Consider the following 18,551-nt stretch of genomic DNA (forward strand, 5'->3'; position numbering starts at 1 on the left):
AGTAATCTCACAGAAACTATGCAATTTCTATCCGTCCAGATTAACATCAAATCCTAAAAGCAAATTGTCCTCTGATCCACGTGTGACAAATGATCCAGGAGAATTTGTTGTCGATCTCCTGTCATGCATCACCTCTCGAGGTCGTGCCATCATCATCATCACCTGGTAAAAGGGATGAGCAGTATCCCATCATAGCATAGGTGAAATGAAAAGGCAGGGTGAGTTAAATGGGACCTTGGGAACATGGCACTCCATACTGGCTGCCTGGGAAATTGATGGAAGGAGAAAGTCACCTTCATGTTATCACTACCATGTCAGTTATGAGGCATGACTCATATGAGTGCAGCCATTGGTGAAATTGGGATAGCACGGGCTGCTCAGCTTTCAGCTTTGTCAGGGTGAGAGGGGGCCACACTCTCAGCCGATTTCATTTCATTCAATCCAATACAGTAAACCGTTCTGAGGCACCACCAGTGCCTCCATCCAAGGCTCTTAAAGGTCTTTTACTTTGGTGTCATTGGCAGCTGCTCTGTGTTTTTCCTGACCCTCATCGATGCCCAGCTCTCTTGCAGTGGCCTGTTTCTTGGGCAGACACAACAACAGAGGCTATATTGGTCTGATGGTTCTTTCATTCATCTCATCTCTGGGTCTCAGAATGAGAACATCACTCCATCTAGTGGTAGATATATGTAGCAGCGATTACACGGGAGAATTTATGTGAAGGAAACTCACCTCACCTCCTGACTGCTTTTTCTTTTGCTGTTTAGGTGCAGCATTCCCACATTACAAAGTAAAAACAAACATAATAATCTGTTATTGTTGTTATTATTATTATTATTATTATTATGATGTTATTGAACTGCCTTTTAACACTTGCTATTTACCTACCAAAACCTCTTTTCTCTTTGCTTGAGTGAGTCTTCTTGACATTAAACTTATCACCAGGACTATGGGCTGGGTTGTTTAGTCATTATGGAGCCTGTACACCCGTTTTGTAAAGGCTCAGTGAGCTGCTGTTTAATTACCCTCTTTCATGCTCCTGACCTTGTCTGGGACATGCTGATCGTTATCAAATGTGCTTAATATTTTAACGGGGAGTGGCAAAACAAGCTTGCTTCTGCATTTAGCTGTACGTGGGTTTGTGCGGTCCTCAGTCTTGTCAACAATGTAATCTCTCTCAAATGAGGTAATTCTCACGTGGGATCATCATATCCTGCACACTACGTGGGTGGACTGAAAGGTTCATAGGCTGACCATGATGCAATGGTTGAATTTGAGCGAATAAGGTTTTCTATTCAGCATGCTTCTTCCATCGGTGTTACAGTGGATGTCCTTGGTGTAGATGTTGTCTTCCTGATCAGAAAAGTCCTCCACAGCAGATAATTGTGCCTCAAAATGGTTGACCCAACACTCAAGACAGAACGTTTATTTATTTTATGTGACCACGGTGCATTATGAATCATCTTGCTCCATTGTGTGTTATATCAAGTATCTCATCCGTGTCCGCTCACTGCCATGATCTCCCATGCCTCAAGTCCTGCATCAGTTTTTGTAGCGTTGTGGCTCTCGGGCTGTAATTGGGCTAAGACGTGTGTGTGTGTGTGTGTGTGTATCCTTGGCTCTATGCGCATCCCGTATAAAATTTGGGACAGCTGGTTTATTCCCAGGGGGACATTGGTTTACAACAAGGTGTCCAATGCTGCTACATCCTTCTTGGGCAGCAGACAGAAGGCTTTTGCACTCCTCTGGTTTTCTCTGACCCTTTTATGATATTTTATGTTATTTCTGGAAAAATATCCATCATTTTGGAATAGAGTGTAGGCAGTCGGTGCAATTAGTGATTACTATGAACACCAGTGAAGTGGTGACAGCATTTAAAAGTGCTGTTATACTCCATATCAACACTCGTGCCACTTGTCCAATCAAATGACTTGGTTGCAACTGGTCGGAACTAGCTGTTGTATAATAAGTGCAGTGACATTTTGAGTTGTATTATTGCTGAAATAAAGCCCCCTTTGCTGTGTAACAAATGTGTTCCTATCTCTGTTTGTTTCTAGAGCCTCTGGTCATTGACAGACTGTAACCTGTGGTCCTGTTCAAAGAACACCATCCCCGGCAGGCTGGCCACGTCCACCTCCCTCCTGCCTCCATGTATCCTGAATCTACCACAGACTCCCCTGCTCGCCTCTCCCTCCGACAGACTGGCTCCCCTGGCATGATTTACAGGTGGGTTGATGGATGTATGGTTTATGCAAAGACATGACACGGTTTTGTTAATTTCCATGCACATTTTCCATTCTATGCCTACTTTGTTATCCATATTTGTTCTAACACTTTACAATTGAAGATGGACAATTTCACATTGCCCATACTTATGTGTAAATCATGCACACATTGGGGTGCATGCACTGTGTCATTAATAGCCATACATTACATACTCACCATGCTCACATTTCAACTGCCCTCAAATGATATGACGCAATGAATTACACGCATTTAATCTTACCTAATTACACCCATGCAGAAATACATTTTTGTGATGTGATCTACTGTTTGATCACCTTGTGAACAGTGTGTACAGTCATGGTCAAGGTCAAATTTATTTATGGCACATTTGAAAACAACCCCTTTTGCCTCAAAGTGCTTTACATGCTTAAATAAAGGAAAGGAAGCAGTGAAATGGAATAAATAGTAAAGTCACCCAATAAAAAATGAGTAAAAACCCAGCAATGCAAACAACACAGAAAAATAGAGAAGAAACAATAAGACCCATTCAAAGAAGAAGAAAGAAAAAAAATAACTAGTACTGAAAATAACTAGTACCGCGCGCGGTTCTGAACGGGTTCGAGCCGACCCGCGCGAGTCGCCGTGTGCCACGGCTCCCCGCGCGCCTCGCGCTCTCACCCGTTCATTCACCGCGCGCGGTACTAGTTATTTTCAGTACTAGTTATTTTCAGTACTAGTTATTTTCAGTACTAGTTATTTTCAGCGTCCGTCCGGCCGCACATGTCGATCCAAATTTCGGGGGGGATCGACAACGTACGGCAAAGTTAGCGGGCACTTCCTGTTTAAAATGGCCAACTTCCTGTTCGTCTCTGGAAACATGTTCAGGGAAGGTCCCGTAACTCACATATCTAGTTTTGTGTCAATCGGACAATGTAAGACTTTACTTCCTGTTTCGGGCGTTCCACTTCCTGTAGGGAGGTGACCTTTTACAGACATGCTCAGGACAGGTCCCTGGTGTCACATATAAGGTTTTGTGCAGATCGGACAATGTACTGCAAAGTTAGAGGGCACTTCCTGTTTAAAATGGCCGACTTCCTGTTCGGTCAACGGCGTCTCCGTAAACATGTTCAGGGAAGGTCCCGTAACTCACATATAAGGTTTCGTGCAAATCGGACAACGTGCGGCAAAGTTAGAGGGCACTTCCTGTTTAAAATGGCCGACTTCCTGTTCGTCTCCGGAAACATGTTCAGGGAAGGTCCTGTAACTCACATATCTAGTTTCGTGTCAATCGGACAATGTAAGACTTTACTTCCTGTTTTGGGCGTTCCACTTCCTGTAGGGAGGTGACCTTTTACGGACATGTTGAGGAAGGGTCTGGGGTCCCACATACTAAGTTTCAAGTGGATACAACAATCCCTGTTGGAGCAGCATCAAAAACTATAAATGTAATTCTGTCTGCTGTCACCAGGGGGCGCTGTATTTGAAAATTAATATTTTCATATAGACGTGTTCAGGGCCGGACTGTCATCAATCCTTGCAAGTTTGGTTCAGATCGGACCAGGATTGGCAAAGTTGTAACAGTTTGTTTTTTTAGAATTTTCTACCACCACCAGGAGGCGCTGTTTTCAAAATGTACCGTTTCAGCAACACAGTCGTCTTCAGGAACTAACCATCATCAACTATAGCAAGTTTGGTTGGGATCAGACCTTCCATCGCAAAGTTATAAGAGTTTCATTGTCTGTTGTGAAAAATTATTATTATCTCCAACTTTGGCGCCCCCTATCTCGTACGCCATACAATATTTTAAAAAGCTTTTGATAACTTTTGATGCTCAACTCGTCCACATTGATCTCACCAAGTTTGAAGGTGATCGCACAAAAGCTCTAGGAGGAGATAATTGAAATACAAGCTGTCATACTGTCTGCTGTCAACAGGGGGCGCTGTTTTCGAAATTTAATATTTTCATATAGACGTCTTAAGGGCCGGACTATCATCAATCCTAGCAAGTTTGGTTCAGATCGGACCAGGATTTGCGAAGTTGTAGCAGTTTGACTTTTTGTCCCAAAAATCCGACTTTGCGTCGTTGCCATGGCAACACCGTTAAACGATTTGTCGTCATATTGATCACGCATCATCTACCATGTGTTTTGACTGTTGCCACCAATTTTGAGTGCGGTACGATTATCTGTGTAAAAGTTATTCCCGAAATCGTAAAAAAAAACTTTTTTTTGTGTATTTTCTTTCACCACAAGGAGGCGCTGTTTTCAAACTTCACCGTTTTTTCATAGACGTCTTCAGCCATGGCCCATCATCAATCGTAGCAAGTTTGGTTCGGATCGGACCTTCCATCGCAAAGTTATAAGAGTTTTGTTTTTCTGATGCGAAACATCAGAATCATCACGAACTTTGCCGCCCCCTATCTCGCGCGCCATGCGACATTTGAAAAAACTTTTGATACCGTGAGCTCCTCAACTGGTCCACAGGGACCTCACCAAGTTTGAAGGTGATCGCACGAAAACTCTAGGAGGAGTTAGTTCAAATACCATTGCTGCGAATTCGCCAAAATCGCCAAAAAATCGCCAATCAACCCAAGATGGCGGACTTCCTGTTGGGTTTGGATCATGGTCATAATGTAATTTTTTCTTCATCCTGACCCACTACACATGTGTACCGAATTTCGTGCATGTGCGATATTTGTGTTGGTCATGGTGAATTTGGACAGGTGGCGCCGCACTTATTGGCCCCTCCCACATTCAATTTTCAACGCACATTCCCCGAACCTTTTTCAGACGTAAATTTACACCACGATTGATGCGGTCACAAAAATCTGTGAGTTTTGGGGTATGGGAAAGGCCTCAAAAATGCGATTTACTTTGGGGGAATAATAAGAATAATAATAATAAATAACTAGTACCGCGCGCGGTTCTGAACGGGTTCGAGCCGACCCGCGCGAGTCGCCGTGTGCCACGGCTCCCCGCGCGCCTCGCGCTCTCACCCGTTCATTCACCGCGCGCGGTACTAGTTATTTTCAGTACTAGTTATTTTCAGTACTAGTTATTTTCAGCGGCGTCCCCGCACATGTCGATCCAAATTTCGGGGGGGATCGGCAACGTATGGCAAAGTTATAGGGCACTTCCTGTTTAAAATGGCCGACTTCCTGTCCGGTCAAATGCGCGTCCGTAAACGTGTTCAGGGAAGTTCCCTTGTCTTACATATCTAGTTTTGTGCAGATCGGACAATCTTAGAGTTTACTTCCTGTTTCGGGCATTCCACTTCCTGTTGGGAGGTCATCTTTTGCAGACATGCTCAGGACAGGTCCCTGGTGTGACATTTAAGGTTTCGTGCAAATTGGACAACGTAAGGCAAAGTTAGCGGGCACTTCCTGTTTAAAATGGCCAACTTCCTGTTTGTCTCTGGAAACATGTTCAGGGAAGGTCCCGTAACTCACATATCTAGTTTTGTGTCAATCGGACAATGTAAGACTTTACTTCCTGTTTCAGGTGTTCCACTTCCTGTAGGGAGGTGACCTTTTACAGACATGCTAAGGACAGGTCCCTGGTGTCACATATAAGGTTTCGTGCAAATCGGACAACGTGCGGCAAAGTTAGAGGGCACTTCCTATTTAAAATGGCCGACTTCCTGTTCGTCTCCGGAAACATGTTCAGGGAAGGTCCCGTAACTCACATATCTAGTTTCGTGTCAATCGGACAATGTAAGACTTAACTTCCTGTTTCGGGCGTTCCACTTCCTGTAGGGAGGTGACCTTTTACGGACATGTTGAGGAAGGGTCTGGGGTCCCACATACTAAGTTTCAAGTGGATACAACAATCCCTGTTGGAGCAGCATCAAAAACTATAAATGTAATTCTGTCTGCTGTCACCAGGGGGCGCTGTATTTGAAAATTAATATTTTCATATAGACGTGTTCAGGGCCGGACTGTCATCAATCCTTGCAAGTTTGGTTCAGATCGGACCAGGATTGGCAAAGTTGTTACAGTTTGTTTTTTTAGAATTTTCTACCACCACCAGGAGGCGCTGTTTTCAAAATGTACCGTTTCAGCAACACAGTCGTCTTCAGGAACTAACCATCATCAACTATAGCAAGTTTGGTTGGGATCAGACCTTCCATCGCAAAGTTATAAGAGTTTCATTGTCTGTTGTGAAAAATTATTATTATCTCCAACTTTGGCGCCCCCTATCTCCTACGCCATACAATATTTTAAAAAGCTTTTGATAACTTTTGATGCTCAACTTGTCCACATTGATCTCACCAAGTTTGAAGGTGATCGCACAAAAGCTCTAGGAGGAGATAATTGAAATACAAGCTGTCATACTGTCTGCTGTCAACAGGGGGCGCTGTTTTCGAAATTGAATATTTTCATATAGACGTCTTTAGGGCCGGACTATCATCAATCCTAGCAAGTTTGGTTCAGATCGGACCAGGATTTGCGAAGTTGTAGCAGTTTGATTTTTTGTCCCAAAAATCCGACTTTGCGTCGTTGCCATGGCAACACCGTTAAACGATTTGTCGTCATATTGATCACGCATCATCTACCATGTGTTTTGACTGTTGTCACCAATTTTGAGTGCGGTACGATTATCTGTGTAAAAGTTATTCCCGAAATCGTAAAAAAACTTTTTTTTTGTGTATTTTCTTTCACCACAAGGAGGCGCTGTTTTCAAACTTCACCGTTTTTTCATAGACGTCTTCAGCCATGGCCCATCATCAATCATAGCAAGTTTGGTTCGGATCGGACCTTCCATCGCAAAGTTATAAGAGTTTTGTTTTTCTGATGCGAAACATCAGAATCATCACGAACTTTGCCGCCCCCTATCTCGCGCGCCATGCGACATTTGAAAAAACTTTTGATACCGTGAGCTCCTCAACTGGTCCACAGGGACCTCACCAAGTTTGAAGGTGATCGCACGAAAACTCTAGGAGGAGTTAGTTCAAATACCATTGCTGCGAATTCGCCAAAATCGCCAAAAAATCGCCAATCAACCCAAGATGGCGGATTTCCTGTTGGGTTTGGATCATGGTCATAATGTAATTTTTTCTTCATCCTGACCCACTACACATGTGTACCGAATTTCGTGCATGTGCGATATTTGTGTTGGTCATGGTGAATTTGGACAGGTGGCGCCGCACTTATTGGCCCCTCCCACATTCAATTTTCGACGCACATTCCCCGAACCTTTTTCAGACGTAAATTTACACCAGGATTGATGCGGTCACAAAAATCTGTGAGTTTTGGGGTATGGGAAAGGCCTCAAAAAGGCAATTCATTTGGGGGAATAATAAGAATAATAATAATAACTAGTACCGCAAGCGGTAATCAACGGGTTCGAGCTTGACGGCTCACGGGTCTCCCTGCGCCCACCTCGCCGTGCGAGACGTCTAGCTCATCTTCCGTTCATTCACCGCTTGCGGCAGTAGTAATTTTCAGCTTAGACTATTTTCAGCGTCCATGTGCTAAGTTAGATGGCACTTCCTGTTTAAAATGGCCGACTTCCTGTTTGGTGAAAGGTGTGTCCGTAAACGTGTTCAGGGACGTTCCTCACATATCAAGTTTTGTGAAGATTGGAAAATGTTAGACTTGACTTCCTGTTTCGGGAGTTCTACTTCCTGTAGGGAGGTTATCCTTTACAGCACATATGTCAGAATCAAGGCCCGTGAATGAGTTATGTCTGGCCCACGGGATGATTTTTAATTACTATTAAAACCGGCTTGCACTATTATGTGCCCTCAGCACCATAATACTACACATCCCAAGATGCACTGTGAGTGCGATCCCGTGTCATCCTTCATGAACAGCATCACAGTCACAGTGGAAAACTAAACATTGCTGTCATTTTTCATCTCCCTCTCCCCAAATAGACAAATAGAAAAGTAGACGGTGAAAACAGGGTTTTCAAGACAGGTGGGAGGCAGAATAATGTTCACCGAAGTAAAAGGAAAGCCTGTGTGTCTTGTGTGTGGAGACAGTGTGTCGTTATGAAAGAATATAACTTAAGAAGGCACTATGAAACATGCAACTGTTTTGCACTTTTCAAGTTTGCACTAACTTCTAATTTTATTATAAAAGACAGACATTGGTGAGGATCAGAGCAGCACACTGATTTGTTTTGTAACATGCTGTTTCATTTTTGCATTTATCTTGCCATTGAGCTTTGAAGGAAAATAACATTTTGCTGTTTACCTGTTAAAAAGAAGACGGAAAAACGTTTTCAATTTGTTACTGAAAGAGCCTTGAGAAAATATTGCAACTGATTTTATTTATATTTTGCTTAATTTAATTTAATTTAATTTAATTTAATTTAATTTAATTTAATTTAATGATTGAGTGCAATATAGGCTGTGGTATTGGTATTGGTATTGGTTCAATATGTGCAGTAATTGCAAGTTTTAATAAATATTTAATCCTCCACCTGTACCATTTTTTTTATTTTGGCCCCCCGTGTATTTGACTTTGGCATTACTGCTTTACAGACATGTTCCGGACGGGTCTGAGGTCTCACGTATGAAGTTTCAAGTGGATACAACAATCCCAATTAGAGCAGCATGAGAAACTGTAAATGTTAGATTTGATAGATTTGTAGGCAAATGCCTCCATCATGTGGCGAACAATGGTTACTGCATGAACAAACCACTCAGTTGAGGGAATCCTTTGCATTTTTGCCAGGCAACACCATTTAACGATTTGTTATCATATTCAGCAAGCATCATCTACCATGTGTTTTACATGTTTTCATTCATTTTGAGTATGATACAATGAAATTTGTTAAAGTTATAAGGGAAATTGTGAAATTGTATTTTCTGTTACCACCAGAAGGCGCTGTTTTCAAAATGTACAGTTTTTGCATAAGCATCTTCAGCAAGATCCCATCATCGATCGTCACAAGTTTGGTTAAGATCTGACCTTCCATCGCAAAGTTATAAGAGTTTGTTGTTGTAGCGAAATACCAGACGTCATATTGTCTGCCGTCAACAGGGGGCACTGTTTTTGAAAGTGAATATTTTCATATAGGCATCTTCAGGAATTAAATATCATCAATCCTAGCAAGTTTGATTCAGATTGGAATAGTATTCGCAAAGTGGTAGCTGTTTGTTTTTTGTCGCAAATATCTGACTTTGCAGTTTTGTCATGGCAACACTGTTGAACAATTTGTTATCATATTAGGCACGCATCATCTACCATGTGTTTTGAATGTTTTCCCAAATTTTGAGTTTGATACAAGGAAATTTGTTAAAGTTATAAGGGAAATTGTGAACTTGTACTTTCTGTTACCACCAGGTGGCGCTGTTTCCAAAATTTACAGTTTTTGCATAGGCATCTTCAGCAAAAGCCCATCATTGATCATCACAAGTTTGGTTAAGATCTGACCTTCAATCGCAAAGTTATAAGAGTTTGTTGTGTGTTGCGAAATACCACACTTCCTAGTGTTTGCCACCACCAGGAGGCGATGTTTTCAAAATTTACAGTTTTTGCATAGACATCTTTAGCAAGGGCCCATCATCGATTGTCACTTGTTTGGTTAATATCTGACCTTCCATGGCAAAGTTATAAGAGATTGTTGTGTGTTGCGAGGAATCGTGATTTTCGCCAACTTTCCTGACCTTCTTCTTGTTCGCCGTGATACTTAATGAAAAGATTTTGATACCTTTGGATCCTCAACTTGTTCACAGTGACCTCACAAAGTTTCAAGGTGATCCCATGAAAGCTCTATGACAAGTGCGTTCACATACCATTGGTGCGAAATGGCCAAAATCTGCAAAAAATGTACTTTCAATCCAAAATGGCGGCTTTCCTGTTCGTTTTAGAGGTTCGGCTACGCTGACTTTTTTGACCGTCTGGACCTAACGAACGCGTGAGTACCAAGTTTCGTGCATGTACATTCAACGTGCTCCTCAGGAGGACAAGTTTTACGGGTTGTAAGAGTTTTGCCTTTTGTTGTGAAAAATATGAATGAACACCAACTTTGGCGCCCCCTATCTCGTACACCGAGCGACATTTTAAAAAGCTTTCAGTAACTTATGCTCGGCAACTTGTTCACAGTGACCTCACTAATTTTCAAGGTGATCGCACAAAAACTCTAGGACAAGTTCATTCAAATATCAGGTGTCATAGTGGCTGCTGTCACAAGGGGGCGCTGTTTTTGTAAGTGAATATTTTCATATAGGTGTCTTCGGGGCAGGACTATCATCAATCCTAGCAAGTTTGGTTCAGATTAGACTCAGTTTCGCAAAGTTGTAGCAGTTTGTTTTTTTGTCACAAATATCTGACTTTGCAGTGTTGCTATGGCAACACCGTTGAACCATTTGTTATCATAATAAGCACGCATCATCTTTCATGTGTTTTAAATGTTGTCACAAATTTTGAGTTTGATACGATTAAATATGTAAAAGTTATTACCGAAATTGTGTATTTGTTGTATTTTCTGTTACCACAAGGAGGCGCTGTGCTAAAAATGTACAGTTTTTCCACAGACTTCTTCAGCAATGGTCCATCATCAACCCTAGGTAATTTGGTTGGGAAGTGACCTTCTATCGCAAAGTTATAAGAGTTTTGTTGCCTGTGGCGAAAAATAAAAATTTTCACCAACTTTGCCGGCCCCTTTCTCGTACACCATGATACTTATTAAAAAGTTTTTAGCAACTTTAGATCCTCAACTTGTCCAAAGTGACCTCACCAAGTTTGAACGTGATCCCATGTAAGCTCTAGGACAAGTTCGTTCAAATACCGATGGTGCGATATGGCCAAAATCGGCAAAAAATGAATTTTCAATCCAAGATGGCGGCTTTCCTGTTCGTTTTAGAGCATAGGCTACGCTGACTTTTTTGACCATCCCGACCTAAAGAACGCGTGTACCAAGTTTCGTGCATGTACATTAAACGTGCTCCTCAGGCCCACAAGTTTTAGGGGGTGGAGCAGTTATTTGCCCCGCCCACTTTCATTTTTTAACGCACATTCCCCGAAACAGTAATAAACGTAAATTTACACCAGGTCTGATGCGCTTGCAAAAATTGGTGAGTTTTGGGGCATGTTCAGGTTCTCTAAAACGCGATTTACTTTGGTGAAGAGGAAGAAGAAGAAGAAGAATAATCTTTACAGTTTCAATAGGGTTCTTGCAACCAAGTTGCTCGAACCCTAATAATAATAATCCTTCCAGTTTCAATAGGGTTCTTGCAACCTTGTTGCTCGAACCCTAATAATAATAATAATCCTTCCAGTTTCAAGAGGGTTCTTGCAACCTTGTTGCTCGAACCCTAATAATCAATAAGAACAACTGGTAATAAAATGTTAAAAAAAGTATTGTAAGTGCATAGAAAGTACACAGTCACCCTCTGTTACAAATACATGAAGGATGCCACGTTAATTCCTCCATTTAGTCTTTACTAAGGACATTGTGATTCATGTTTATTCCTGTTTTAACTTTTTTTTTTTGGATATGTAAAGTCATTAGTTGCACTTTGTGTACCTTACTGCCAAATCTGTTTTGCGTTCACTCAGAGGTAACAGGGGTATGAAGAGCCACTGCACTCTGATAATTCACCAGCAGGTAGTGCCAGAGGTGCGTCAGCTTGTATCACTGAAAAAGCATCAGTTCAACTCCTCTAGCTGCTGCTGTATGGCAGTGTTAGCCATTGCCTTTATTAAAGCCAGATGGATTCTGTCAGCTGATGATGATACTTCACTGATGCTGTTTGACAGCTGTTGGCCTCTTTTCACAATCATCTTCAAGTGATGGCAGTAATATTATTGTGTGGCAGTAATATTTCATCTGAAGCTAATTGTATAATATAATACATTTTTTTCTTCTTTTTAATTAGAATCATTTAATGTTACTGTCATCTGCATTTATGATGTGATTTTTTTTTTGGGCAGTATCACTAGGAAGCAGTGTTTTTAAAATTAGATTAAATAAATCAGTATTGTGCTGAAAGAAATTGTCCTTAATTTGTTTCTAACAAACTTTTCAGCTCGTTGTTGAAATGATCTCAACGTCTTGATAGCAATTAATAAATAAAGTTGTATATATATGTGTATATGTGTACATATATGTATGTATGTGTGTATATATATATGCTGTGTGTATATGTTGTTTTGATGACTGTCGGCACATAGATTATTAACAAAAAAAGTGAAGAAATCACACTCAAGCTGATAGAAATCATAGCATCTCTTGAATAAGGCTGGGTTCAGAAAACATATTTTATGGTTCATATTAATTTATTTTGAAGATTATCAATCTTTTAATATATGCCATTTTATTTTCTGTATCCTCTGCTCAAATCCGTGGAGACTATCACTGTCAAGTCTTGTGTGATTGTGATAGTCTGGCGTGAATCCATACGATTCTGGAACTCAGCAGTGATACTAAGCCCTGCTCTCAAAACTATTCCAAATGCTTCTTTTAAACGAATAGACACTTAGAGAGGATTGTATGGTAAGAGATTTTCAATATTTTCAGATTTTGAAGACTGATGCTGGGAAGGAAATATCACAGCGTGTTCAAACTGTAAAGATTTATTGTGCGTTTCTCAAAATATGCACACATACTGTAACTGTAGCTTCAATACTTTAAATCGGTGTCAGCAAGTACATTTGGCTGCGGGATAATATTTTTTCTAAGCAATTGAATGCCAGGCCAAAACCTGTTTTTTTTTAAACTAATCAATATTGTACAAAAGTGGCAAATTTAAGAGATGCGGTGGTTTAAAAAAAGTAACTTGAATTTGCCACAGAATGTTACTCGTGTCTTAAAAATCTTTGATTCAGTTAATCTTTTTTCAGACTCAAGGCTCTGTCGTTTTTTGGGAAGGAAAAACAAACTATTGAGGCCCACGGACCGGCAGTTGCTGACCTTGTGCCTTACATTAAACACCTTCAATTTCTATTTCCTTCCTATTTCATATTTTGTTCTCCATGTAACGTGACAGCAGTCAACATCCCTCATCACTCGAGCATCTTTATCTACATTTCCACATTTAATAACTTCTTCGCTTTCCTGCTTTAATTAATCGCTTTCCTTCTTTCCTCCTTTCTCCTTCTGCCTTCAGCGCTCGTTATGGGAGTCCCAAACGACAGCTGCAGTTCTACAGGTACTTGTCTGCCCAGTTTTCTGTCTGTCTTCAAAGGACAGGGTTATTCATGCTGAACTGTATATTTTTATATATATATAATCTTTATTTTATTTTTGTGCATTACGTGTGTGTGTGTGTTTCTAACAGTTTTGTGCGTTTGCTTTTGTTTTATTTCACTGTAATAATAATCTTGCTGTAGAGGCTCTCTGCTCTGTCATTCAAAACCCTGCGTCCATTAAACCTCTGCAGCACAGATAACACTTATCATCCACTATTTAGCTGGCAATGCACTATGCAGCTTAAACCTGAGAGGGCCGGTGATGGATTTTGCTGCAAGGTTGCTCACAAAACCTTTGAATCAACACTAACTGTCTGTGTTTTTAATTTTTTTCCCCCTTCCTCACTTTTTAGCAGTGAAACTTGAGACATCATGTGATTTTAACTGAACTTGCAATTTCGTGACCATTGTCATGATTTAGCGGAAAGATTTCCTGTATTCATAATGTTGTAGTCAAGTGCCGCATCTTTTTCTGTTAGGCTTTTTTTCTACATGATCTGTCTTGTTACGGCCAGAGAAATTTATTTTGATCAACGTTGGTGTGTAGAGTATGTGATCATGCTCTAATGTAGCTGCTGCTCACTCCTGTGGTGGCGAGCTTTAAGGTGGTCAGTGTTTGTGCAGCTTTAGAGTAGTATCGTGTTTTATGGTCTTATATCGGGACTTATTTTTGCTGATCTAGTTATAAGAACTCCTGACTATGTGGATCGGCTCGTAATGAGCTCACCATTGGATTTTTATCTTGGCGTCTTGCACATTTCTGTCCTTTTAAAGCACAAACATCCCGCTAGCTGCTCCCCTGGCCTTTTGTACAAAGGATCAATTAAGCCCCCTTATCTCTGTGTGTCTATCACTCTGACAGTCACACTGTGCTGTGAAGGAAATCGCTCTCTTTTTACAAACTATAATGCTGCAAACGTTATGGGCTGGCGGACCTTGACACTGTATTCCATGTGATGGAATCCAAGTGCTGCTTTGTTTTGTCTCTTTTTGCCATCATAGTGATCAATGTATATACACTCACTGGCCACTTCTTTACGTATTATGTGTGTCTAATAAATTGGTCAGTGTGGTTTTCTGCTGTAGTCCATCTGTGTTAGGTTTTGATGTATTGTGTGTTCAGAGCTCAAGATTGTGCATACATTGGTTGTAATGAGTGGTTTATTTGAGTTATTATTGCATTTTGATTATTTCAAACCAGTCTGGTCGTTGTCCTCTGACCTCTGGCTGTTTTGTCCAGAGAACTGCCCCTTACTGAATATTTTCTCTTTTCAAGTTCATTCTCTGTCAACTTAAGAAGCTACTGAAATTCTCAGACCGGTTCTAAGTGACTTAACTTACTTTATTTAACCATTCTGATGTCGGGTTCATATTTGCATGTTGAACAGGTGCACCCAAAGCAGTGACCAGGGAATTTATGTTATGTGCGTTGTGATGAAATGTTTTTTTTAAAGAAATTGAGATCCATACTATTTGTAATTATATCTCAGACATTTATGATTCTGCACTAAGAATGCTTTTAGTAAAGTATTTCCGGGTCTGGCCAATAGCCATCGTTAAACCTTTTTACAGTTTTCAGGGGGCTAAGTACTTTTCTGACAGTCAGGGTCATTGTCTGGACCACAGTTTGTCTCCTCTGTCCGCATTAGCAAAAAATAGAACTGCAAGTTCTTCATGTAAATATTTTGGGGTATTACATACCTGTTTTAGTTGACTACAAAGCAGAATAAAGTGCTAATTGAAGGTAATTAAGTTCAAATACTATGATAAATTAAATTAAATTTCTACAGAGAGACATGAAGCAGGAAGTACTGACATAATAGTAGTTTGACCGATAATGACATATACACTATAATAATAAAAATAATAATGCATGTATTGTACATGATCAAATGTAATATTGAATAATTAGACTTAATTGCTGAAAATGTATTACTTTTTTAACACTACTGTATTATTAATAATATTTCAAAATAAATCTGTCTTTTCCTACTGACTGTTGTACTGTACCGGTAATTGTATATTTACAGATTTTAGGTGTCCATTAGGGTTTGAATTTGGCAATCTTGACTTTCATGAAATTACAGATATGGTAGGTTATTCCAGCACTTGGCCATTGTGTGTTTTTCAATTCATTTTCATGCGAGCTACTCTGATTCTGACCTTGACCTGAACACACGGATACTGATGTGCTGCAGGCTTTAAGAGAGAGTGGTTTTCATCAGGGATAAAGAGTTCTTGAACATGCCTGGTAGTTTTTTTTTTTCTTCTTTTATCTGTGTGCATACGTACAGTACAGTACACTATATATCTGCTTGACACTGTGTGTGTGTGTGTGTGTTTCTTGTGCACACTCAGACCCTCATTATTGTCCAGCTCTTAGTATTCTTTCCTGTGGAACAACAATCAGAGGCTTTTAGCGCAAAAGCTTTGGTGAATAATTCAGGGCTGATATTATTTGCTGCGGTTAGCAGAAACAAGACAGGCCGCTAAATGACATAAATGGATTTCTACCATGAGATCTCATAGGGAGGGGGAGAGGTGTTTGGTTGTGAGGATAGAGAGTATGGTCCAAGCGGTGAGGGGAGGGAAGAGATGCACTCTCTTATTCACTAATTGGTTTAGACGTTTCCTAGTAAGACACTCCCAGTTTGGGTGGATCCGCTTCATCACTGTCTGCAGTGTGTGTTTATAAGAGCAGACCGGCACCCCACAATCCTGCTCATGAGCCGACCCCCAAGAAACCGGGTGAGTTTGAGCAAAGGTTTTCACTCATGACCACAATGAGAGTATGTTTGTTTGTGTGTGTGAGTGAGAGAATGGCAGAGTGATGAGGTGTGTGTGTGTGTGCGTGCATGCATGCTGCCTAGCTTGAGGTCTCCTTCTTTATTTACATCTTCTGTCTCTATGCAAGGAAAACCAGATGTTTTAGTTGAACTTTAATTAATATTTGAAAATAAAAGGGATCGTGTCGTGTTGCGTTCAGCAGCTTGGACACATTTTTTGTTCCATATCGGAATGTTTTGCTGTTGGCGTTATTTACATCTGTATTTCAATCAATATAAGTTTTATTAGATGTAATGGTATACTTTTATGACTTAAAAGTCTTTGTTTTTAAGGCTTGGTGTCATTACTGTGTCTGCTCTGAGAGCTGTTGTTGGAGAGACAAAGGGAGCGCTGTGTTGCATTTGTCAACAGTTTTACATGATCAATATGGATCAGACCTTTCTCGAACTAAATATTTCCATTAAGCCATTATTTATGTGTGAATTTAGTGAGTTGTTTACTTTTAATTAAAATGCTGGTTTAAACATCATGATGAGTAATTTCAGATGTATCTGATCTGTCTGGCCAGAAACTCCATATTATGTCTTGTGCTAATATTTGTCGGCTGATTTGGTTAAAAATGCTCAGTCATATCATAGGTTGTTGTTGTTTAAGGCTTTGTATGTTTCCTGTTTAGTTACAGATTTTACAAATTAGTTACTATTCTTTATGTAAATAATAATAAAAATAATTTAAAATGTAGAATTTTGATGGCATTCAATTGGCCTTTATATTAAATTTAATAAATCATAATGTAAAATAGCAGTTTTGATATCACATTCAACCTTAGTAAAAGGCTGCGTGTTCAGTGCTTACAAGCACATTTGGCATTTAGCTGCTTTCTTGTAGTGATGATGGAATTGGCACAGTGCTGCCCTCCACTGAACAAGCTCAGAACAACACTCTTTATTTATAGATTCATTATGAAACAATCAAATAATTCCACCATGTGCGTTCAGGGAAGTAAGAGTTAATGTTTGAAACAAACACCTTTTGTAAGGTAAAGAGATTTTAAGTTCTATAATTACATATGAAGTCGTCACATGAAAGTCTTATTTTAGGATTCTTAAATACATTTTTGTGGAAAACACTTTTATTTGACAATTATATGGATATAATTGATATATTGATTATATATTTTTTTTTTAAAAAAGTCCAGTCTGGTCACAGAAGTTAAACCAATGACAACAAGGCTGGGATATTATTCAATTCATGTATATATGTATCCTGATATAATTTAAAAAAAAAAGGCATATATTGATTTAATATTTGTTCACTGTGCAAACACTTCACACACAATCACTAAGACACAACATATAATTGCTACTGAATGTTTTGCCCTTAGATTTGTGAAACGTTTCTCTGCTTAATAAGAGTTTAAGACCACCACATAACTGCTTTCAAAAACCTAATAAACCTAATATATAATTATGATATTTCCTTACAATAATTTACAATATTGACAGGTTTATAGGTTTTTATCTTGAAATAGACCAGTAAGTGATTGTTTCTCCTCCTGTTGCTTTGTGCATGTCTGAATGCCTCCTTTTTGAATGTGTCCTTGTTAAGTCCTGCTCCTTAATCACCAGCCAGTCACCTGAATGCTCCCTATCAGTGTAACCCTGCCATTGTGTACCTGTTGAGGAGGGTGGTGCTGCACTATGTTGTGCGACTCTGGTTACAGGATGCATGGCCATGCACTGCCCCAAGCAGGAGAGCTGTTTTTGTTTTTTTTCATGGTAGCAGTTGCTATTTGAGGAGGTGGCTGTGCCCTGTCAGATCCTTGCGCTGTTAGTGTCCCTACCTTATTCTTCACCTGCACGGGTCGTCTCAGCATCTCAGGAGGAGGAGGAGACGTGGGGGGGCATGTTTGCTGGGGGATACGCTAGTGGCCCCCAGGGGCCTCCTGGCAGGCGAAAGTCCAGTTATTGTCCTCCTGAAAACCTGCAGATACCCAAACCTCCAGCGCCAGGCAGCGGTGTTCGTAAGAGCAGCAGCAGTGGCAGCGGCAAGATGCTTTCTATGTCATACAGTGAGAGCATCCGGAGCGGCATTAACCGCTACCACTCAGACCAGGGGCTGAATCAGCCGCCGGCCCGGCCCACCGACCAGGCTGAGCTGCAGAGACTGCGGGAACAGAGAGTTGCCGCTCAGATTAAGAACATGGAAGACTTCCTGAAGATGAATGGACTGGCCCTGGAGGAGTGTGTGTCCTATCAGACAGGAATGAAGTACAGGTAAGAGAGAGGCAAAGCTTGACGTGGACTCGGATAAACCAAGGACTCAAACAGTGATGGGTGCTGAAAATCAGCAGGTGGGATTAACTCTGTGGCTGAAGGTGATCCCACACGGAAGG

At 40.5% G+C, this 18,551-nt stretch overlaps 1 protein-coding gene across 3 annotated transcripts in view; it reads left to right on the forward strand.

Annotated features, from left to right (window-relative positions):
- Positions 1 to 2,056: 2,056 nt before the first annotated feature.
- kcnab2a (potassium voltage-gated channel subfamily A regulatory beta subunit 2a) overlaps positions 2,057 to 18,551 on the forward strand; it is a 57,290-nt gene continuing 40,795 nt past the window's right edge. The window contains exons 1-2 of one of the 3 annotated variants that reach the window (XM_044015899.1): positions 2,057 to 2,226; positions 13,288 to 13,329. In XM_044015899.1, the coding sequence (XP_043871834.1) occupies positions 2,150 to 2,226; positions 13,288 to 13,329 (119 nt within the window). In that variant the 5' untranslated portion in view covers positions 2,057 to 2,149. Of the gene's footprint in view, positions 2,227 to 13,287; positions 13,330 to 18,193; positions 18,433 to 18,551 lie in introns of those variants that run through there. The other 2 variants (XM_044015900.1, XM_044015897.1) reach the window with 2 other exon arrangements.

Source organism: Solea senegalensis, unplaced genomic scaffold (genome assembly GCF_019176455.1).
Source record: "Solea senegalensis isolate Sse05_10M unplaced genomic scaffold, IFAPA_SoseM_1 scf7180000014017, whole genome shotgun sequence".
Lineage (NCBI taxonomy): Eukaryota > Metazoa > Chordata > Actinopteri > Pleuronectiformes > Soleidae > Solea > Solea senegalensis.